The sequence below is a fragment of the Pimephales promelas genome, chromosome 5, assembly GCF_988280905.1.
Source record: "Pimephales promelas chromosome 5, fPimPro1.hap1.1, whole genome shotgun sequence".
Taxonomy (NCBI): domain Eukaryota; kingdom Metazoa; phylum Chordata; class Actinopteri; order Cypriniformes; family Leuciscidae; genus Pimephales; species Pimephales promelas.
In genome coordinates, this window is record NC_142773.1 from 14,800,737 (window position 1) to 14,826,447 (window position 25,711).

The 25,711-nt window shown below is 41.9% G+C and overlaps 1 protein-coding gene across 3 annotated transcripts in view; it reads left to right on the forward strand.

Annotated features, from left to right (window-relative positions):
- Positions 1-25,711, forward strand: part of ak5 (adenylate kinase 5) — a 172,974-nt gene that overhangs the window by 45,819 nt on the left and 101,444 nt on the right. For all 3 annotated transcript variants that reach the window (XM_089131013.1, XM_089131012.1, XM_039661240.2), the window contains exon 6: positions 3,429-3,620. In XM_089131013.1, coding sequence (XP_088987139.1) covers positions 3,429-3,620 — 192 coding nt within the window. The remainder of the gene's footprint in view (positions 1-3,428; positions 3,621-25,711) is intronic.

A 25,711-nucleotide genomic window follows, 5' to 3' on the forward strand; every position in this document is an offset into this window, starting at 1 on the left:
ACTGAATATAAACCTAACAGATCACTTAGATCATTAGGATCATATCAGCTAGAAATACCAAGGGTTCACTCTAAGCACGGAGAGTCTGCTTTTAGCTATTATGCCAGCCACAGCTGGAACCATCTTTCAGAGGAGATCAGATGTGCTCCTACAGTAGTTACATTCAAACTCAGACTCAAAACACATTTGTTTAGCTATGCATTTACTGAATGAGCACTGTGCCACTGTTCATCCAATGTTTTTACTGTACTTTATTTTATTTTTCATAGTAAACTGTTTTAATTATTCTTATTTGTTTTGATTATTTTAATTTCTTATACGTAAAGCACATTGAATTACCATTGTGTATGAAATATGCTATATAAATAAACTTGCCTTGCGTTGCCTAATCACAGCCGAGAGTTCTCGACATTTCCTCAGAGAACTTCCACTACGAAGAAGCTTGCGTGGCCACTATCTTAAGTATCTCAGACAAATCCCTTTGAGAAACCCACTAGTAAAACACAAATACAACCGTTTTATAGAATAAGGAACAAAAATTACATGGAGCATTACTTCATTTGATTTGACAAGCCCTCTTGTTACTAGGTAACCAAACTCTGTTTTTGGTTTCGAGTTTAGACATCTTATCTGTCTAGTCTCATTTCCCATATTTGTTATTTACACACACACACACACACACTCAAAGTCACAAGTTTTCCCTTGGTTTTGAACATTACATTCTGTTCAAATTTTAGATGTTAAATAAGGTAAGACGGTTGGTTAACTACCCGATGGTTGGTTAACTAACCATGTTAAGTTGGTTAACTTAACATGGTTAGTTTAATATTTAGTTTAAACACATTCCATCATTTTGTTAAGACTTATTGCACATAAACTGCTGCCAGTTTAGCACATAGACAAAAGAAAAAGTCCAAGGTTTTAGTTAAAGCATTCAGTGTATTGTTTTTTTAAATATTCCCAGTCTTCAATTAGTTGCATGACAAGCAGAGAAACCGTACTCGGTTACCTAATGTAACCTCGGTTCTCTCTAGAGAGGGAATGAGTATTGCGTAAGTTTAGCTTACGCTGCCGGTAAAGTAATCTTTTCTCGAGATATTGAAGCCCAAAATTATCCTTAATTTTGTATTATTTGTCAATGCAGTGCAGCAGCTAGCAGACCTTGAGTGGGCTGTCTGGAGCGCTCATTGGATGCTCTGCGGCTAATGCAGAAGCTTACCACTGAGCCTGGTGTGACGTCACGCCCAATGAGTTGGAGGTGTCTGAGATAACTCCCATAGTCACCCCCTGCTGGCACCATTCAGCCGCTAACCAGGGCTGTAGAGCTGAAATGCAGCTCTGAGACACTCTGATCTGCTTGTGGCCGTGCGTCCATCCTCTGAGAGGAACGTGACCGTTCAACCAGCGTTGTAGCAGATCCAGTGGTGCAAAGAGCTTTGCTGCAGAGATGAAAATCAGGGAAGCAGCCCCCGAGACGTGCTTTTATACGCTAAGCCACACCCACTTTTGTGGGCTGTGACACGTAGTGAGTGCGAATCTCCACCATTGGGCGTGATGTCACGGCAGGCTCAGTGGTAGGCTTCTGCAGTTGCCTCAGAGCATCCAATGAACGTGCTAAAGTGCTCTAGGCCTGCCTATAGCTGCTGCACTGTGTTGACAAAGAATTTTTAGCTTCAATATCTGTGCAGAAATTTTTTTGTAACCTTGGCCAGATCTGTGCCTTGCCAAAATTCTGTCTCTGAGCTCTTCAGGCAGTTCCTTTGACCTCATGATTCTCATTTGCTCTGACATGCACTGAGCTATAAGGTCTTATAGGCAGGTGTGTGGCTTTCCTAAAAAAGTCCAATCAGTATAATCAAACACTGTTGGACTCAAAAGAAGCTGTAGAACCATCTCAAGGATGATCAGAAGAAAAAGACAGCACCTGAGTTAAATATATGAGCGTCTCCGCAAAGGGTCTGAATACTTAGGACCATGTGATATTTCAGTTTTTCTTTTTTAATAAATGTGCAAAAATGTCAACAATTTTGTGTTTTTCTGTCAATATGGGATGATGTGTGTACAATAACGAGGGGAAAGAATGATCTTAAATGATTTTAGCAAATGGCTGCAATATAACAAAGACTGAAAAATTTAAGGGGGTCTAAATACTTTCCATACCCACTGTAAGCAGTATATAATAAACATATATAAGCATTACCATTGTTTAAACGGCTGATATGTGGATATTGTGGAAATGTATATTAAACATCAGTTGTTTTATCAACTGTTTAACTGTGTCAGTAACCATAACAACTGACCAGATTTCTTTTCAACTGAACAATATTGTTGTGCACAATACAGCCTTCAAAAAATAAGTTTTCTGTAAAGCCTCAGTCATACAAAATACTGAGAATGTCCTGTGGTTTCATGTGTGAACGTTATGTCTAAGATACTTGATGTATGCTTATTTGGCTCTCAAATAGACGTATGAGAGCAGAGTGGTACATCTTCACACATCACTTCTGACAGTCACTTTGAACTTGACTGCCAGAAGGTGAATGAGCTCCATGAATATTAACTTGAACAGAGACGTTATGAGCCCTATTTAAACGGTCTAATTTGTGGGCGGATCTCGGCGCTGTTGCTATTTCCTAACCAGCAGAATAAATGACTCTTGCACTCGACACAAATCTAAAAGGGGTTGGACTCTGAAGTAGATTCATAGGTGTGGTTTGGGCGTAACTGGAAACAAACCAATAAAAGCGTCATATCACATTCCCTTCAAGAGCATGATGAACAAGGTGCGTTTGTTCCATGGCGCAATTTTAACGGTACATTTACCAGGCGTGCTTCAGAATCGGTTCACAACCGAGGAGATGGATGTTCTCGTCAAGGCCATAAAAGACAAAAGAGAAGTGACGTTGAGGATGGGACAAACCCACCCAAATTAGCTTAGTTTAAAAATGCACATAATAATTTGGGTAAATTTATGAGCTTTATGCCTTAGTCATGGACACAACAATGATTTCCCTCATGTTTTAATATTTTTTCCTTATAATAATGTATCATTTTCGTTGTCCACACTCTGTAGGCTATTATGGCCAAGATGCGTGTTAATAGCATCTGAATGTATGCAGAGTGCGCCACTGACTTTTTTATGGTCAGTGGCGCAATTGCTTTCTTGAACTGCAAAATAGCACTAGGGATTGTTTGCGCTGGAACGTACCTCCTTTTTTGCACTGAACCGCTCAGGGAGGGCAAGTTTATTTCCCTTAGTTTGCCGGCATGTTTTTCCCTTAGTTTGCGTCTGTGGAGGGAAAAGTCTTCTTTATACAGGTGCAAAATATGAATGATACATGCATCGTTGTACAAAGTCAATTGCGCTGGGTGCAAGATAGGGTCCTACTAGTTAATAGACACTCACCTCCTTTGTTCTGTCTCTGTAGATCTGTACTCCAGACCTGGTGGTGTTTCTGGCCTGCTCTAACCAGCGTCTGAAGGAGCGTCTGGAAAAGCGTGAGGAGCAGCAGGGTCGCCCAGATGACAACCCTAAAGCTATCGATCGACGCTTGACTAATTTCAAACAGAATGCCATCCCCCTGGTCAAATACTTCCAAGAAAAAGGCCTCATCATCACAGTAAGGAATATTTTTGAGCATATTACTCGAAGGTTAGTAAGACGTAAATGGGAGACTTGTAATTGGATATGACTTCTTAATCGGGTAAAATAGTACAATTTAGCACACTTTTAAAAAGAGTACTCATTACAGAAATAATATACTTTAAAAGATGCAGTGCAAACTGAAGGTGATGTTTTAGTAAACATATTAGACAATACATTATAGTTTAAAGTCACACTAAATTCAGTTAATTTAAAAGTAAAGTGTAGCCTACTGTGAATGTACTAAAACTAAAACTAACTAAAATATATTTCAATGCCATTTCTATGGAAACTTGTATTACACATTTTTAAAGATGTTGCAATTTAGTACATTTAAAATATTTTAAGTAGCCTTTTAATTCATTAATATTATAGTAACTGCAAGTACATGTCTTAAGAACACTTATAGTTCACACAAAAAATCTGTCATTTGTTTGTCCTCATGTTGCTCCAAAGCCATAAGACTTTGTTCATCTTTGAAAATCAAATGAAGATATTTTAATTGTGTCCCTCCATTCAAAGTCCATAAACTTTCATTTTAAAAAAGTTCTTAATGACATCATAAAAGTTATCCCTGTTAATTCAATCAAATCCAAGTCTCTTGAAGTGACATAATCGCTTTATATGATGAATATTTTAAATTTAGGCTTTTATGCACATACAAACATTGATCAGTCTTATTAACGTAGAAATATTGTTCATGAAATGAGTAATGATAGGATAGTTAGGATAGGAATCAATCAAAACTTTAGCCGGAAAATAACATTATTCAAGAACTGCTATAAAACCAATTTAATTTTTGTTACCTTAAATTCTATGTTTATCTCTGTAAAGCTGCTTTGAAACAATCTACATTGTTAAAAGTGCTATATGAATGAGGATGACTTGACGTCTGAAAAACTAAACCTGTTTTTAACCATTTGTTACTTGTTGTAGAATACCATTTAATACACTTTGCAATGAAGGCTGAACACAACAATTGCAGTAAATAGAGCCATACATTATTCCTATATTAAAAGATACTTTATAAATGTGTATATTAAAAGTGCATAATTTCAGGCTATTGTGTTGATAATGGTGTGTGGATCATGTGCATTTAACTTGCAAATTAGTGTAGATAATGGCATGCATCTTGTGGATTATGTGCATTTATCTTGCAAATTAAACTGGTATCGACATCTATAACACACCTGCACACACATTTCGAGATTAATTTCTGGCAAACCCAGCAGCATATAAAGCACCACATCATCCCAGTGCTGTCTGTTTCATTAAGACATGCTCTTTATCACTCTAAGTAATTATTACAGACAAATAGAGTGATCAGGGACAGGGTGGAAATTAAAGGCAGTGAGATCCAGCATCCGAATCCCAATGGAGTCACTTATTTAACAAGCTGAAGCTCTTTTGCTCTTTTTTCAGTTACTAAACAAAGGTAATGAGGATGTGCTATTAGAAATGGGTTACATTCTTTAAATCAACACTTCAACCTGACATTTTCAGAAAAAAAATATAAGATTTTGGAGACGTTTATAAAAACAAAAGGAGCAAGTGAATTGAGAAAGGAGAAATGCAATAAACTTTACATCAAAGTTTTGTTACGAGAGTTCATTTGGCAAATACCAAATGTGTCACTTCATACTTTATTATTTTCTGTTTTAAAATAGCTGCATGGTAAAGGTTTCTTCCTCAAAGGAACGTCACATTGGAATAACTATGATTGTATTGGAGCATAAGGTGAATTGCTTTAACTGTTGCATAGTGTTTTTGATATATCCAGAATGCTTGTGGCGTGGACAACCCAAATATGCATTGAAATATCCAGTGAAATATAGTTTACTATGTTTTCCATCTTTGGAGTGAAAAAAGACTAAGACTCTCATCCTGTCATAAATAAGATATCGACAAGACAAAGGAAAGCATTCACGCCCGAGTTTTGCCGAATCTCATTGGTTAAAGCTGCAGTCAGCAAGTCTGGCAGATTGAGTGGACTTAGGCAACATTTTGAATGTTTACAGCTCTCATGCCCCTCCCCACTATTAACAAATACCCTCCCACAGAGTTGGTGCTCGTCCGTGCGTGTGCACCAGCTTTTCTGTGAACGCGCCCGTCTCATCAGCATCCATCAACATTCTTCCAAAAAGCCGAACTTTATTCCTTCATCTGGACATGTTTATACACCTAAAGTCACGTTCACACGGATTTCAGTGCAAACAAAGCTAACGAACCTGCCCAACAAGTGCTAACGTAAGCTATCCATACCAACACATTTGGGCAAACATAGGCTACTTAGATTACTAACGTAACACTGAGACATAAAGTAACTGGTTGATAAAGCTTTGCACTGCAAATGACCTCGCCCTCCGGGGCACAAAGGTTGCAGTTTGCGCGATCGATCTGGCCATGTCTACCCTTGTGGTCCAGGGCTCTGGCTCAACCTGGCGAATATGAAAGAAGCGGATGAGGTTTGATTCCTGGACTCTCCAATTTCTCAGGTTGGGCTGTTCGGCGATGCAGTAGAGAACTTTTCCAAGGAGTTCTCTGCCGCCCAGAAGCAAATGGAGGCCAACCGGCACATCCTGCCCCAACGGCCTGCTGCTGTCTCCACCCATCCATTGGTGGCAGATCCTCCGCCTACTCATCGCCCAGGGCACCTGCCTGCAGCCACCTCCTCTCCCGCTGGACTGTCAAAGCAGCGTCCACACAGGTCTGAGCACGAAGCCGGCTGCAGAAAAGGTGCCCCTCTCGCTTCAGGCACTGCCAAGCCAGGAGGCAAGCGAAAGCATTAAACCTGAGCGGGCCACCAAGTGATAGAGGGATGCTCTTTGAGATGGTCACCAAGCCATACCTTCACCCATAGGAGGACTGGGTGAAATGTTTTTTTTTTTGTGTGTGTGTGTCTGTTCCGCCACCGCTTCCCAAAAAAGTGGAGCCAGTGGCATCCACTTATTCAAAGAAAGATCAATTTCTCCCTTCCTGGGCGCCAAGAGGCCCTCTTTGGGCCACCTCCTGGCCTCTCTAGCTGGGTCCCTGTTCTCCACCTCAATGCCCCACCACGGTTCGTTCGGTTCATTTTTCCTGCCAACCAACATTTCGTTATTCAAATGTAGATGTGTCGCGCATGGCAAGCGTGCTCATAATGTAAGAAACGCTGGCGTGACCACAACATTGCCCAACATCAAATGGCATGTAATGTAAGCGGAAACGAAACTGAGCTGCTCGTTATTGTGTGGTTGTCTGGATGACGGACCGTTTATCAGTTTGGATCAATGCAACGCGAGCTGATCTTGATCAGCATTGTTAGCCAAATAAAACATCCAGTAAAGAAAACATTTGAATTCGCCACTGAAGTAATAACATCGCTGCGAGATCTAGTGAGAAACATTCACATTTCTCCGTTATTAACGGATCAAACAGTGCTGACGTGGAAACCAGGAAGAAGCATTGTGCCATGAATGAACTATTCAGTGTCCACAGATCAGCAACATTCACCATGGATTTACTGTATAACACTACTATCTGTAAGTTTGGCAGGAATAGTAGGTTAATACTTTCAAGTAACATCACGTTGGTTGTATTTTGACATTATCAATACAACTGCTGCCCTCAAATGTTAACCTGAACTAAAATAAACTTTTGTTTATAACTAGGCCTACTACAATATTACATTTCATTTTGTCCAAGGAGCTGTTGTGTTTTATATGCTCCTAATAAAAGTCAAGTATAGTTCCATCATTGCTCAAAGTTAAAAAATATCAAACTTTATCGTGTTAGTTTTAATAAAAAATAATTAAAAAAATTAAAGCAAGGAAATGTCTCTGCCATTTCTTTCTTATTGCTGTATTTGAAACGAACCGAACCGTGACACAAGTGTATCATATCGAACCGAACCGTGAATTTTATGAACCGTTACACCCCTAATCAACATGTATATTGAAATCACCAAGTAGTAAAACAGAAGAGGACAGAGCAAATGTAAGTTTTAACAGTTCATTTAACAGTTCTTGCAGCTGCTAAGCCAACACAACATTATTTTTTAGCTTAACTGTCTGTCACAGATTGGAAGGCACAGGATTGTGGGATATCAAAGGCAGAAATACATCAAAAGCAGAGTGCCTTCAAAAATCGATCAGATGAACAGATGATCAGATAAGACAGGAAGTGGAGCTATTGACTTTGGACATAGGAGTAATTTGCGGGTGGGTCATGTCCCCAACAATTTGAGTCAAAATTGTCCCCACCATCAGCAGAATATTAACTTAGTTCATTTGTTAAATAAGAGGTGATCTGGTGCTGGAATATGTTTGTTTTTTTAATCATGCTGAGTGTTCGTTGCCACTGTTATTAAGTTGCTGCACAGTTTTCACACACACAAGCTCTTCAATTTATCACTTAAACTCTATATTCATAATAGTGAAATTATAGTGGAGACTCTCTATTCATTATAGTGAAATCACAAAACAAAATAAACAAAAACTTGTCCCTGCTCTTGATATACAATCAATGATTAACATCTATTATTTTGATGAGAAAAACAAAACAATACGAGGGTGTATTAGAATATCTAAATGAACCAATTGTGGTTAAATTAATTCTTTGTTAAAATGGGTTTGATATTTTAAGCTATGAAGCTTGCAGGATGTTTTAATGATACTGTCTGATGTCTTGAACCCTTTAAAAGTGAAACACTGAGCTGTAGCCAAAGAATATCCAAGCCTAATCTGTCTGCCTATGCATTCTTAAGCACCTCTACCAGCTCACATTTCAGCCGCTGGTGTGCCAGCACCAAAAATGAAATTTAATATTGAAATAATGAAAAATGAGAGCAAATCATTCATACTCATTTAAATGGATGCTACCTCTCTCGTTTTAGATGATATGCCAGCATGAGCAGGTGTTTGGGGATACATGTGTGTGTGTGATAGGAGTACGGTTCTCATTCACAGCGTGCTGCCTGCATTGATCCACTTCACCCTCAAATTATGCATTTACTGTTGGAGGTTACACACAAATATTACTTTTCATAATCATACTACCATTGGGAAGCCCACTGGAAGAAGAAGAGAGAAAAAAAATTATGTTCTGCTGTTTTCCTCTTGACATCAATTCTATATTCACTTCCTGTTTAGAACTGCAGCGGGTTGAGCAGATTTAATTAACTGATGGTAGATTGACAGCCTGAGTGTTGTGTGGACTCCCGCTTCGCAAGGCCATCGCAACTGAGTGTAAATAAAGCTAGATTCTGACAGTATGTCTGTCAGCTCAGGCTGCAGATTCTTCAGTGTTTCCTGCACTGCCTTAACTGGTGTGGATGCTGGGATGTGTGATGTGAGGGTGGCCACATTTCACAACACAAGCTTAGCAAACACTGACTGAAGCCATTGGATTAGTATCTTTCCTTTTTTAAGTAACTATTTGAAATATGTTTGTTCCTAATAGCAAACTTATAGATATCCCCATACTTTCCCAGCTGATTGAGAATTGCAAAAAAAAAATTGTATTACAAGTTTCCTGAAATGTTTAATGTTTAAATATGCAAAAGATACATCATCTAATTAAATATGCACTCATTTGCGTTCACAAATTTGAACATAAGGTAAAACCAGTTTTAAAGTTCTCTTTTTATCAGTATATAAATCACAGAATACTGTCAGGAAAAAAAAAGTGACCTTTAAAGATATGTACCGGTACTGTAATTTAAATCTACAGATGCACATAGATGTAAAGTGCTAAAAGATACACATAAAAGTGTATTTTGGGTGTTTTCTTTCCTCTACTCTGGAAAAAAGTACTTTATGAAAGACTAAAAAGCCTAAAAACTCAAAATTGACAAATGCATAAGTGTCTCAAACATACTTACTATCTTTTAAAAGTTTCAGGTCAATAAAATATATATATATATATATATATATATATATATATATATATATATATTAAAGAGGTATGTTACGACCTCCTAGTCCAGGGTTAGGAACGCCAATAACAAATAAAACAATATAGATATCCCCTCTCCTGTCCCAGATCACAAACAGAGTACCACACCAGAATATAGTGTCAAAAGAATAAGCTTTTTTATTTACACAGAAATAAAGAAAGCTGAAAGCGTGAATCTTCAGGAGGGGTTCAAGCCAAAATAACAAACCAAAATGAATTCTAACTAACGCCGACTTAAATATAAATTACCTAACAAATAAAAATCCCCAAAGAAAATACAACAAACTTCCCTTACTCCCTAACTAGTCAATAACCAAGAGAAAATGTTTAAATAAAAAAAAAGAATGGCAACCTCCTCCCTACGGCTTTCTAAAGAAACATTCCAAACATTAGTTTAATGACATAAATCAAAAACGAAATAAACGAAAACAAGTAAACACAAATCAGTAAACAAGGAAATAAACTTACAACAATCAACTCAAGAGAAAAGTGTTCTCTAAAACACACCGTGAGTATTCCCCACTAGGAAAACTCACTAAAAGATCAACACATCAATATCATTGATCTCAACAGCGTGTCTGGGGCAGGAGACAAGGACCACGGAACTCCGCGACGCGCGTTCTAAGGAGCTCTGTTTCACTGCAGTCTGTCTCCGCTTTTAAGCGCTCCCGCTCCTCATCGTAATCGGCCGCAGCTGAACCCAATCAAGGCCTGCACGGAGGGAGAGAGAAAGAGAGAGAGAAAGAAAGAGGGAGGAACCAACTGCACACACCTCAAATCACAACACAAATTAGAAAAAAAATAACATAACAGCAAAACACACTACGTCCTAGGACGTAACACCCCCACCCTTAGTTACAAAACCGGATTTGGAACAATGAGTTAGGTAAATCAACATTTCCTACTTGTCTGCAACAGTCAACTAATCATCATTAGAATGCACCCTTGACAGCGCGTCGGCTACGACGTTATCGGCACCTTTTTTATAGCGTATCTCTAAGTTGAACTCTTGTAAGATGAGTGCCCATCTCATCAAACGCTGATTCGAATTAGCCATACGAGCCAGGAAGATTAGAGGGTTGTGGTCTGTGTATGCCACAATATGATCACCGGAACTCAAATACACCTCGAAGTGTTGGACAGCCAGCAGCAACGCCAGAGCCTCTTTCTCTATTGTGCTATAATTTCTCTGACACCGGGTAAATTTCTTTGAGAAATAGCTCACGGGATGTTCAATACCAGCGTTATCTGCTTGCATCAGCACCGCACCGGCGCCATGAGCACTCGCATCCACCTGCAGGCTGAAAGGTTGAGTGTAGTTCGGGGCAGAAAGCACAGGAGCATTACATAGTAAATCTTTAGCAGAAGACAAAGCAGATTCGCATACTTCGTTCCACACAAATTTCCGCTCCGTACTCAAAAGGTCAGTAAGGGGTGCAACCACTGTGGCAAAATTCTGACAAAAACCCCTATAATATCCAGCCATTCCCAAGAAACGCCTCAACTCGCGTTTATTAGTGGGTGAAGGAAATGCAACAATAGCTTCGACTTTAGCTTGAACAGGCTTAACCTGACCTTGCCCGACTGTTTTACCGAGATAAGTCACTGCTGCTCTCGCAAACTCACACTTACTGAGGTTAAGCGTCAAGGACGCTTCAGCCAAGCGTTTCAAGACCAATCTCAGAGTGCATAAGTGATCTTCCCATGTCATAGAATAAACCACCACATCATCTAGATAGACCTCACAATTCTGTACCTCTGACAACACAATCCTCATTAGCCGTTGGAATGTGGCAGGTGCGTTTCGCATCCCGAAAGCCATTACTGTATATTGCATAAATGCATCAGGCGTGACAAAGGCGGAGATTTCAGAGGCGCGCGGTGTCAATGGCACCTGCCAATAGCCCTTCAGCAGATCGAGTTTTGTTACATAACGTGAAGAACCTACGCTGTCCACACAGTCCTCCATTCTGGGGAGAGGAAAGGAGTCAGCTTTGGTGACACTGTTAACTCTGCGAAAATCCGTACAGAATCGGAAAGAGCGATCAGACTTCGGCACAAGTATACAAGGCGAACTCCATGGACTCTGGCTGGGTACAGCAAAACCATTACGCACCAAATAATTAACTTCATCCTTCATGACTTGACGTTTGAGCGGATTAACACGGTATGGATGCTGTTTAACTGGTGGGCTTTGACACACATCAATATCATGCGTCAACACATTTGTCTGCGAAGGAACATCATTAAACAACGTAGGATGACGGTTAATCAACGCAACGATATCCCGACGCTGACTCTCAGACAAATAAGAAAGATGAGACGATAAGTTGGCCAGGACAGCAGAGTTTGAAAGTTTTCCACAAGAGACTTGGGCAGCCTTCTCAATTAGATAATCTGATTCTACCACATAAGTAGACGGCACTTCAATAGCGTGAACAGCAGCCACCGTTTCAACCACAGCAGGGTTAACTTCAGGCGCATCTCGGGAAACATACCTCTTCAGCATATTTATGTGGCAGACTCTACTTTTACGTCGTCGATCAGGGGTCAAAACTGTATAATTGGTCTCATTCAGTTTTTTCTCTATCTTATATGGACCAACAAACCGAGCAGACATCGGAGAATTAGGTACAGGCAAGAACACGAGCACAGAATCACCCGGTTCAAAATTACGGGCTACGCTGGTTTTATCATATCTGCTCTTCATCTTACATTGAGACTCAACAAGATGCTGTTTCGCAACTTCCCACATTTTGTGGAGTTGTTCACGAAATGAACTCACATACTGCAAAATCGGCACAGAGGGAGGATCTTTAGATTGAAACTGATCACTTATCAATTCCAATGGTCCCCGAACAGTGTGTCCGAACACAAGTTCGGCTGGACTGAACCCCAAAGACTCTTGCACTGTACTCCTTATGGCCAACATTAATAACGGTAACCCATCCACCCATTCTTTACCCGTTTCGACACAGTAGGTGCGCAGCATCGACTTTAACGTCTGATGGAAGCGCTCGAGTGCACCTTGCGACTCAGGATGGTACGCACTTGACATCTGATGTTCTACCCCCAGTTCGTGTACCAACTGTTCAAACAGGCGGGAGGTAAAATTTGTTCCCTGATCTGTCTGAATTACTTTAGGCAATCCGAACATAGAGCAAAACTTAATCAGCTCTTTAACCACGGCTTTCGTTTTAATCGAGCGCAATGGCACAGCTTCCGGATAGCGAGTGGTGGCACACATTATGGTAAGGAGATACTGATGACCTGACTTAGCCTTCGGCAATGGGCCAACGCAATCAAGAATGAGTCTTTCAAAAGGTTCTCCTACTACAGGAATGGGTTTAAGTGGCGCTTGAGGAATCTTTTGATTAGGCTTGCCAGCCAGTTGGCACACATGACAGGATCGAACAAATGCAGACACTGATGATTTTAAACTTGGCCAAAAGAAATTTCTGGAAATTCGATCGTATGTTTTCGTAACACCAAGGTGTCCTGAACATGGATGTTCATGAGCTAACTGCATGATTTGATACCGATACCCCGTAGGAAGAACAATCTGGGAAACACGGTCACCTTCAGAGTTTGACGGCTTCCACCAGCGCATCAAAACTTCCTCGTCCCAAAAATACCCTACTGACCCATCCGAAACCTGAGTTTTGTCCGCAGCCGCACTGATACATTTGCTTAAAGTTAAATCAGATTTTTGCGCAGCAATTAACTGTTCCCTACCCACTTTTAAGGGAATTTCGTTTGCATTCATATACTCATCACTCAAAAGCGGTTGAGGTTTAACAAACAGTTTGCATTCCACACTATCTGGCGATGCAGCGAGAAAAGAGCTTGAAAGATCCACCACATCTTCAAATTTCTTTTTCTGCGCGCGTGTTACAACACATGCTGGAAAAACTGTGGGAAACTGTGACAAAGCAGCTACCGGAGTGTTTACGTTCGGCTCAGCAGATACAATCGGGTACGGAAACACTTTAGTTCCAGCCAAATCATTACCCAAGATCATACTCACACCATCCACAGGTAATTGTGAATGCACCCCGATATTAACCGTGCCGGAAATAAGGTCAGATTTCAACTGAACGGTATGCAAAGGCACGGGAGTACAGCCCATTTCTATACCACGAATGAGCACATCATTACCGGTATACGAATTCACCGAGAACGGCAGAGCACTTTCTAAGATTAGGGATTGTGCGGCTCCCGTATCTCGCAGCATCACTATAGGTTTTTCCTCGTCATTGTCTGAAAGCGAAACTAAACACGTTTGTAAAAACGATCCAAACGCATTCAATTTTTCCCCTGATGAGAGTTCGGGAATGGAGGTAAACGCTACCCCTTTAGGTTTACCGCCTGCTTTCTGCTGCCAAGCTTTACAGCTGGTAATCAGATGACCTGGATCAAGACAATAGAAACAAGCTCTTTTTTTATCAGGCCGCTTTTGTGCATGTGCTTCACCCTCGACCCTAAAAGAGTTGTCCCTCGTCATTCTTTTATCCCTCCCTACGTCCACGACTAAAGAAGGTTTGAGAGCGCGCATCACTGGGAACACAGTTTTATGAGTAAGTGCGAATTCGTCTGCAAATTTTGCCGCATCGAAAAGCTTAGATACTTTCTGCTCGTTTAAATGCACTACAATATTGTCTGGCAAACTATTTTTAAAATCTTCGAGCAAAATCAGTTCTTGCAATTCCTCAAGAGTTGTAATTTTAATAGAACCACACCACTTCTCGAATAGCGATCTCTTTTCACGCGCAAATTCCACAAACGTTTGCTTGGCTGTCTTTGAACACGCCCTAAACTTCTGCCGGTACGCCTCCGGTACCAATTCATAAGCACGCAACACAGCCGATTTCACAAGATCATAATCCAGCGAATCATCGATTGGCAAAGCTGCGCAAGCCTCCTGGGCTTTGCCAACGAGATTACACTGTAACAATAACGCCCACATATCTCTGGGCCATTTTAATTTAGCCGCGACACGTTCGAAAGCCACAAAATACGAGTCAACTTCAGACTCACGAAATGGAGGTACAAGCTTAATGTACTTACCCACATCAAAATCAGGTTGCCCCACATCAGAACTACTGGAATCAGTTCTAGCGCGCGGTGACGGACCTGGTCTGTCACGCTGCCTCTGAGCTTCCACCTCCAGCCTACGCAATTGAACATCCCGGTCAGTCCTTAACTCTAACTCTTTCAGTCAAAGTAATTGCGTTTCATGCTCCTGCTTCTTTAACTCCAGTTCTAACTCTCTTAAGCGAACAGTCACCTTCGGATCTATACCAGCCCCTTTACCGCTTGCCAAATCGGATTCGTCAGGCTCTGACCGAGGAAAAATACCAATTTCAACTAACTTACCATACAACTCGTCTTTAATGACTTGTTTCTTTTCCTCTTTCGGGACGGTTACATTGTAAAATTCTGCTATTACAATTAGATCTACTTTTCTACACCGCTCAAACTCCTTTAATGTAGGTGAAAGCGTAAACTTAACTAGATCAAAATCCATATTAAATAACACTTCCTCCCCCACAAAAAAAATTCAAAGCAGCCAAGCAACACTACTGGAAACGGTCAATAGATTTTACGAATATTAAAATACGCGGACGGACGAGCCCCCAATTGTTACGACCTCCTAGTCCAGGGTTAGGAACGCCAATAACAAATAAAACAATATAGATATCCCCTCTCCTGTCCCAGATCACAAACAGAGTACCACACCAGAATATAGTGTCAAAAGAATAAGCTTTTTTATTTACACAGAAATAAAGAAAGCTGAAAGCGTGAATCTTCAGGAGGGGTTCAAGCCAAAATAACAAACCAAAATGAATTCTAACTAACGCCGACTTAAATATAAATTACCTAACAAATAAAAATCCCCAAAGAAAATACAACAAACTTCCCTTACTCCCTAACTAGTCAATAACCAAGAGAAAATGTTTAAATAAAAAAAAAGAATGGCAACCTCCTCCCTACGGCTTTCTAAAGAAACATTCCAAACATTAGTTTAATGACATAAATCAAAAACGAAATAAACGAAAACAAGTAAACACAAATCAGTAAACAAGGAAATAAACTTACAACAATCAACTCAAGAGAAAAGTGTTCTCTAAAACACACCGTGAGTATTCCCCACTAGGAAAACTCACTAAAAGATCAACACATCAATATCATTGATCTCAACAGCGTGTCTGGGGCAGGAGACAAGGACCACGGAACTCCGCGACGCGCGTTCTAAGGAGCTCTGTTTCACTGCAGTCTGTCTCCGCTTTTAAGCGCTCCCGCTCCTCATCGTAATCGGCCGCAGCTGAACCCAATCAAGGCCTGCACGGAGGGAGAGAGAAAGAGAGAGAGAAAGAAAGAGGGAGGAACCAACTGCACACACCTCAAATCACAACACAAATTAGAAAAAAAATAACATAACAGCAAAACACACTACGTCCTAGGACGTAACACCCCCACCCTTAGTTACAAAACCGGATTTGGAACAATGAGTTAGGTAAATCAACATTTCCTACTTGTCTGCAACAGTCAACTAATCATCATTAGAATGCACCCTTGACAGCGCGTCGGCTACGACGTTATCGGCACCTTTTTTATAGCGTATCTCTAAGTTGAACTCTTGTAAGATGAGTGCCCATCTCATCAAACGCTGATTCGAATTAGCCATACGAGCCAGGAAGATTAGAGGGTTGTGGTCTGTGTATGCCACAATATGATCACCGGAACTCAAATACACCTCGAAGTGTTGGACAGCCAGCAGCAACGCCAGAGCCTCTTTCTCTATTGTGCTATAATTTCTCTGACACCGGGTAAATTTCTTTGAGAAATAGCTCACGGGATGTTCAATACCAGCGTTATCTGCTTGCATCAGCACCGCACCGGCGCCATGAGCACTCGCATCCACCTGCAGGCTGAAAGGTTGAGTGTAGTTCGGGGCAGAAAGCACAGGAGCATTACATAGTAAATCTTTAGCAGAAGACAAAGCAGATTCGCATACTTCGTTCCACACAAATTTCCGCTCCGTACTCAAAAGGTCAGTAAGGGGTGCAACCACTGTGGCAAAATTCTGACAAAAACCCCTATAATATCCAGCCATTCCCAAGAAACGCCTCAACTCGCGTTTATTAGTGGGTGAAGGAAATGCAACAATAGCTTCGACTTTAGCTTGAACAGGCTTAACCTGACCTTGCCCGACTGTTTTACCGAGATAAGTCACTGCTGCTCTCGCAAACTCACACTTACTGAGGTTAAGCGTCAAGGACGCTTCAGCCAAGCGTTTCAAGACCAATCTCAGAGTGCATAAGTGATCTTCCCATGTCATAGAATAAACCACCACATCATCTAGATAGACCTCACAATTCTGTACCTCTGACAACACAATCCTCATTAGCCGTTGGAATGTGGCAGGTGCGTTTCGCATCCCGAAAGCCATTACTGTATATTGCATAAATGCATCAGGCGTGACAAAGGCGGAGATTTCAGAGGCGCGCGGTGTCAATGGCACCTGCCAATAGCCCTTCAGCAGATCGAGTTTTGTTACATAACGTGAAGAACCTACGCTGTCCACACAGTCCTCCATTCTGGGGAGAGGAAAGGAGTCAGCTTTGGTGACACTGTTAACTCTGCGAAAATCCGTACAGAATCGGAAAGAGCGATCAGACTTCGGCACAAGTATACAAGGCGAACTCCATGGACTCTGGCTGGGTACAGCAAAACCATTACGCACCAAATAATTAACTTCATCCTTCATGACTTGACGTTTGAGCGGATTAACACGGTATGGATGCTGTTTAACTGGTGGGCTTTGACACACATCAATATCATGCGTCAACACATTTGTCTGCGAAGGAACATCATTAAACAACGTAGGATGACGGTTAATCAACGCAACGATATCCCGACGCTGACTCTCAGACAAATAAGAAAGATGAGACGATAAGTTGGCCAGGACAGCAGAGTTTGAAAGTTTTCCACAAGAGACTTGGGCAGCCTTCTCAATTAGATAATCTGATTCTACCACATAAGTAGACGGCACTTCAATAGCGTGAACAGCAGCCACCGTTTCAACCACAGCAGGGTTAACTTCAGGCGCATCTCGGGAAACATACCTCTTCAGCATATTTATGTGGCAGACTCTACTTTTACGTCGTCGATCAGGGGTCAAAACTGTATAATTGGTCTCATTCAGTTTTTTCTCTATCTTATATGGACCAACAAACCGAGCAGACATCGGAGAATTAGGTACAGGCAAGAACACGAGCACAGAATCACCCGGTTCAAAATTACGGGCTACGCTGGTTTTATCATATCTGCTCTTCATCTTACATTGAGACTCAACAAGATGCTGTTTCGCAACTTCCCACATTTTGTGGAGTTGTTCACGAAATGAACTCACATACTGCAAAATCGGCACAGAGGGAGGATCTTTAGATTGAAACTGATCACTTATCAATTCCAATGGTCCCCGAACAGTGTGTCCGAACACAAGTTCGGCTGGACTGAACCCCAAAGACTCTTGCACTGTACTCCTTATGGCCAACATTAATAACGGTAACCCATCCACCCATTCTTTACCCGTTTCGACACAGTAGGTGCGCAGCATCGACTTTAACGTCTGATGGAAGCGCTCGAGTGCACCTTGCGACTCAGGATGGTACGCACTTGACATCTGATGTTCTACCCCCAGTTCGTGTACCAACTGTTCAAACAGGCGGGAGGTAAAATTTGTTCCCTGATCTGTCTGAATTACTTTAGGCAATCCGAACATAGAGCAAAACTTAATCAGCTCTTTAACCACGGCTTTCGTTTTAATCGAGCGCAATGGCACAGCTTCCGGATAGCGAGTGGTGGCACACATTATGGTAAGGAGATACTGATGACCTGACTTAGCCTTCGGCAATGGGCCAACGCAATCAAGAATGAGTCTTTCAAAAGGTTCTCCTACTACAGGAATGGGTTTAAGTGGCGCTTGAGGAATCTTTTGATTAGGCTTGCCAGCCAGTTGGCACACATGACAGGATCGAACAAATGCAGACACTGATGATTTTAAACTTGGCCAAAAGAAATTTCTGGAAATTCGATCGTATGTTTTCGTAACACCAAGGTGTCCTGAACATGGATGTTCATGAGCTAACTGCATGATTTGATACCGATACCCCGTAGGAAGAACAATCTGGGAAACACGGTCACCTTCAGAGTTTGACGGCTTCCACCAGCGCATCAAAACTTCCTCGTCCCAAAAATACCCTACTGACCCATCCGAAACCTGAGTTTTGTCCGCAGCCGCACTGATACATTTGCTTAAAGTTAAATCAGATTTTTGCGCAGCAATTAACTGTTCCCTACCCACTTTTAAGGGAATTTCGTTTGCATTCATATACTCATCACTCAAAAGCGGTTGAGGTTTAACAAACAGTTTGCATTCCACACTATCTGGCGATGCAGCGAGAAAAGAGCTTGAAAGATCCACCACATCTTCAAATTTCTTTTTCTGCGCGCGTGTTACAACACATGCTGGAAAAACTGTGGGAAACTGTGACAAAGCAGCTACCGGAGTGTTTACGTTCGGCTCAGCAGATACAATCGGGTACGGAAACACTTTAGTTCCAGCCAAATCATTACCCAAGATCATACTCACACCATCCACAGGTAATTGTGAATGCACCCCGATATTAACCGTGCCGGAAATAAGGTCAGATTTCAACTGAACGGTATGCAAAGGCACGGGAGTACAGCCCATTTCTATACCACGAATGAGCACATCATTACCGGTATACGAATTCACCGAGAACGGCAGAGCACTTTCTAAGATTAGGGATTGTGCGGCTCCCGTATCTCGCAGCATCACTATAGGTTTTTCCTCGTCATTGTCTGAAAGCGAAACTAAACACGTTTGTAAAAACGATCCAAACGCATTCAATTTTTCCCCTGATGAGAGTTCGGGAATGGAGGTAAACGCTACCCCTTTAGGTTTACCGCCTGCTTTCTGCTGCCAAGCTTTACAGCTGGTAATCAGATGACCTGGATCAAGACAATAGAAACAAGCTCTTTTTTTATCAGGCCGCTTTTGTGCATGTGCTTCACCCTCGACCCTAAAAGAGTTGTCCCTCGTCATTCTTTTATCCCTCCCTACGTCCACGACTAAAGAAGGTTTGAGAGCGCGCATCACTGGGAACACAGTTTTATGAGTAAGTGCGAATTCGTCTGCAAATTTTGCCGCATCGAAAAGCTTAGATACTTTCTGCTCGTTTAAATGCACTACAATATTGTCTGGCAAACTATTTTTAAAATCTTCGAGCAAAATCAGTTCTTGCAATTCCTCAAGAGTTGTAATTTTAATAGAACCACACCACTTCTCGAATAGCGATCTCTTTTCACGCGCAAATTCCACAAACGTTTGCTTGGCTGTCTTTGAACACGCCCTAAACTTCTGCCGGTACGCCTCCGGTACCAATTCATAAGCACGCAACACAGCCGATTTCACAAGATCATAATCCAGCGAATCATCGATTGGCAAAGCTGCGCAAGCCTCCTGGGCTTTGCCAACGAGATTACACTGTAACAATAACGCCCACATATCTCTGGGCCATTTTAATTTAGCCGCGACACGTTCGAAAGCCACAAAATACGAGTCAACTTCAGACTCACGAAATGGAGGTACAAGCTTAATGTACTTACCCACATCAAAATCAGGTTGCCCCACATCAGAACTACTGGAATCAGTTCTAGCGCGCGGTGACGGACCTGGTCTGTCACGCTGCCTCTGAGCTTCCACCTCCAGCCTACGCAATTGAACATCCCGGTCAGTCCTTAACTCTAACTCTTTCAGTCAAAGTAATTGCGTTTCATGCTCCTGCTTCTTTAACTCCAGTTCTAACTCTCTTAAGCGAACAGTCACCTTCGGATCTATACCAGCCCCTTTACCGCTTGCCAAATCGGATTCGTCAGGCTCTGACCGAGGAAAAATACCAATTTCAACTAACTTACCATACAACTCGTCTTTAATGACTTGTTTCTTTTCCTCTTTCGGGACGGTTACATTGTAAAATTCTGCTATTACAATTAGATCTACTTTTCTACACCGCTCAAACTCCTTTAATGTAGGTGAAAGCGTAAACTTAACTAGATCAAAATCCATATTAAATAACACTTCCTCCCCCACAAAAAAAATTCAAAGCAGCCAAGCAACACTACTGGAAACGGTCAATAGATTTTACGAATATTAAAATACGCGGACGGACGAGCCCCCAATTGTTACGACCTCCTAGTCCAGGGTTAGGAACGCCAATAACAAATAAAACAATATAGATATCCCCTCTCCTGTCCCAGATCACAAACAGAGTACCACACCAGAATATAGTGTCAAAAGAATAAGCTTTTTTATTTACACAGAAATAAAGAAAGCTGAAAGCGTGAATCTTCAGGAGGGGTTCAAGCCAAAATAACAAACCAAAATGAATTCTAACTAACGCCGACTTAAATATAAATTACCTAACAAATAAAAATCCCCAAAGAAAATACAACAAACTTCCCTTACTCCCTAACTAGTCAATAACCAAGAGAAAATGTTTAAATAAAAAAAAAGAATGGCAACCTCCTCCCTACGGCTTTCTAAAGAAACATTCCAAACATTAGTTTAATGACATAAATCAAAAACGAAATAAACGAAAACAAGTAAACACAAATCAGTAAACAAGGAAATAAACTTACAACAATCAACTCAAGAGAAAAGTGTTCTCTAAAACACACCGTGAGTATTCCCCACTAGGAAAACTCACTAAAAGATCAACACATCAATATCATTGATCTCAACAGCGTGTCTGGGGCAGGAGACAAGGACCACGGAACTCCGCGACGCGCGTTCTAAGGAGCTCTGTTTCACTGCAGTCTGTCTCCGCTTTTAAGCGCTCCCGCTCCTCATCGTAATCGGCCGCAGCTGAACCCAATCAAGGCCTGCACGGAGGGAGAGAGAAAGAGAGAGAGAAAGAAAGAGGGAGGAACCAACTGCACACACCTCAAATCACAACACAAATTAGAAAAAAAATAACATAACAGCAAAACACACTACGTCCTAGGACGTAACACCCCCACCCTTAGTTACAAAACCGGATTTGGAACAATGAGTTAGGTAAATCAACATTTCCTACTTGTCTGCAACAGTCAACTAATCATCATTAGAATGCACCCTTGACAGCGCGTCGGCTACGACGTTATCGGCACCTTTTTTATAGCGTATCTCTAAGTTGAACTCTTGTAAGATGAGTGCCCATCTCATCAAACGCTGATTCGAATTAGCCATACGAGCCAGGAAGATTAGAGGGTTGTGGTCTGTGTATGCCACAATATGATCACCGGAACTCAAATACACCTCGAAGTGTTGGACAGCCAGCAGCAACGCCAGAGCCTCTTTCTCTATTGTGCTATAATTTCTCTGACACCGGGTAAATTTCTTTGAGAAATAGCTCACGGGATGTTCAATACCAGCGTTATCTGCTTGCATCAGCACCGCACCGGCGCCATGAGCACTCGCATCCACCTGCAGGCTGAAAGGTTGAGTGTAGTTCGGGGCAGAAAGCACAGGAGCATTACATAGTAAATCTTTAGCAGAAGACAAAGCAGATTCGCATACTTCGTTCCACACAAATTTCCGCTCCGTACTCAAAAGGTCAGTAAGGGGTGCAACCACTGTGGCAAAATTCTGACAAAAACCCCTATAATATCCAGCCATTCCCAAGAAACGCCTCAACTCGCGTTTATTAGTGGGTGAAGGAAATGCAACAATAGCTTCGACTTTAGCTTGAACAGGCTTAACCTGACCTTGCCCGACTGTTTTACCGAGATAAGTCACTGCTGCTCTCGCAAACTCACACTTACTGAGGTTAAGCGTCAAGGACGCTTCAGCCAAGCGTTTCAAGACCAATCTCAGAGTGCATAAGTGATCTTCCCATGTCATAGAATAAACCACCACATCATCTAGATAGACCTCACAATTCTGTACCTCTGACAACACAATCCTCATTAGCCGTTGGAATGTGGCAGGTGCGTTTCGCATCCCGAAAGCCATTACTGTATATTGCATAAATGCATCAGGCGTGACAAAGGCGGAGATTTCAGAGGCGCGCGGTGTCAATGGCACCTGCCAATAGCCCTTCAGCAGATCGAGTTTTGTTACATAACGTGAAGAACCTACGCTGTCCACACAGTCCTCCATTCTGGGGAGAGGAAAGGAGTCAGCTTTGGTGACACTGTTAACTCTGCGAAAATCCGTACAGAATCGGAAAGAGCGATCAGACTTCGGCACAAGTATACAAGGCGAACTCCATGGACTCTGGCTGGGTACAGCAAAACCATTACGCACCAAATAATTAACTTCATCCTTCATGACTTGACGTTTGAGCGGATTAACACGGTATGGATGCTGTTTAACTGGTGGGCTTTGACACACATCAATATCATGCGTCAACAAATTTGTCTGCGAAGGAACATCATTAAACAACGTAGGATGACGGTTAATCAACGCAACGATATCCCGACGCTGACTCTCAGACAAATAAGAAAGATGAGACGATAAGTTGGCCAGGACAGCAGAGTTTGAAAGTTTTCCACAAGAGACTTGGGCAGCCTTCTCAATTAGATAATCTGATTCTACCACATAAGTAGACGGCACTTCAATAGCGTGAACAGCAGCCACCGTTTCAACCACAGCAGGGTTAACTTCAGGCGCATCTCGGGAAACATACCTCTTCAGCATATTTATGTGGCAGACTCTACTTTTACGTCGTCGATCAGGGGTCAAAACTGTATAATTGGTCTCATTCAGTTTTTTCTCTATCTTATATGGACCAACAAACCGAGCAGACATCGGAGAATTAGGTACAGGCAAGAACACGAGCACAGAATCACCCGGTTCAAAATTACGGGCTACGCTGGTTTTATCATATCTGCTCTTCATCTTACATTGAGACTCAACAAGATGCTGTTTCGCAACTTCCCACATTTTGTGGAGTTGTTCACGAAATGAACTCACATACTGCAAAATCGGCACAGAGGGAGGATCTTTAGATTGAAACTGATCACTTATCAATTCCAATGGTCCCCGAACAGTGTGTCCGAACACAAGTTCGGCTGGACTGAACCCCAAAGACTCTTGCACTGTACTCCTTATGGCCAACATTAATAACGGTAACCCATCCACCCATTCTTTACCCGTTTCGACACAGTAGGTGCGCAGCATCGACTTTAACGTCTGATGGAAGCGCTCGAGTGCACCTTGCGACTCAGGATGGTACGCACTTGACATCTGATGTTCTACCCCCAGTTCGTGTACCAACTGTTCAAACAGGCGGGAGGTAAAATTTGTTCCCTGATCTGTCTGAATTACTTTAGGCAATCCGAACATAGAGCAAAACTTAATCAGCTCTTTAACCACGGCTTTCGTTTTAATCGAGCGCAATGGCACAGCTTCCGGATAGCGAGTGGTGGCACACATTATGGTAAGGAGATACTGATGACCTGACTTAGCCTTCGGCAATGGGCCAACGCAATCAAGAATGAGTCTTTCAAAAGGTTCTCCTACTACAGGAATGGGTTTAAGTGGCGCTTGAGGAATCTTTTGATTAGGCTTGCCAGCCAGTTGGCACACATGACAGGATCGAACAAATGCAGACACTGATGATTTTAAACTTGGCCAAAAGAAATTTCTGGAAATTCGATCGTATGTTTTCGTAACACCAAGGTGTCCTGAACATGGATGTTCATGAGCTAACTGCATGATTTGATACCGATACCCCGTAGGAAGAACAATCTGGGAAACACGGTCACCTTCAGAGTTTGACGGCTTCCACCAGCGCATCAAAACTTCCTCGTCCCAAAAATACCCTACTGACCCATCCGAAACCTGAGTTTTGTCCGCAGCCGCACTGATACATTTGCTTAAAGTTAAATCAGATTTTTGCGCAGCAATTAACTGTTCCCTACCCACTTTTAAGGGAATTTCGTTTGCATTCATATACTCATCACTCAAAAGCGGTTGAGGTTTAACAAACAGTTTGCATTCCACACTATCTGGCGATGCAGCGAGAAAAGAGCTTGAAAGATCCACCACATCTTCAAATTTCTTTTTCTGCGCGCGTGTTACAACACATGCTGGAAAAACTGTGGGAAACTGTGACAAAGCAGCTACCGGAGTGTTTACGTTCGGCTCAGCAGATACAATCGGGTACGGAAACACTTTAGTTCCAGCCAAATCATTACCCAAGATCATACTCACACCATCCACAGGTAATTGTGAATGCACCCCGATATTAACCGTGCCGGAAATAAGGTCAGATTTCAACTGAACGGTATGCAAAGGCACGGGAGTACAGCCCATTTCTATACCACGAATGAGCACATCATTACCGGTATACGAATTCACCGAGAACGGCAGAGCACTTTCTAAGATTAGGGATTGTGCGGCTCCCGTATCTCGCAGCATCACTATAGGTTTTTCCTCGTCATTGTCTGAAAGCGAAACTAAACACGTTTGTAAAAACGATCCAAACGCATTCAATTTTTCCCCTGATGAGAGTTCGGGAATGGAGGTAAACGCTACCCCTTTAGGTTTACCGCCTGCTTTCTGCTGCCAAGCTTTACAGCTGGTAATCAGATGACCTGGATCAAGACAATAGAAACAAGCTCTTTTTTTATCAGGCCGCTTTTGTGCATGTGCTTCACCCTCGACCCTAAAAGAGTTGTCCCTCGTCATTCTTTTATCCCTCCCTACGTCCACGACTAAAGAAGGTTTGAGAGCGCGCATCACTGGGAACACAGTTTTATGAGTAAGTGCGAATTCGTCTGCAAATTTTGCCGCATCGAAAAGCTTAGATACTTTCTGCTCGTTTAAATGCACTACAATATTGTCTGGCAAACTATTTTTAAAATCTTCGAGCAAAATCAGTTCTTGCAATTCCTCAAGAGTTGTAATTTTAATAGAACCACACCACTTCTCGAATAGCGATCTCTTTTCACGCGCAAATTCCACAAACGTTTGCTTGGCTGTCTTTGAACACGCCCTAAACTTCTGCCGGTACGCCTCCGGTACCAATTCATAAGCACGCAACACAGCCGATTTCA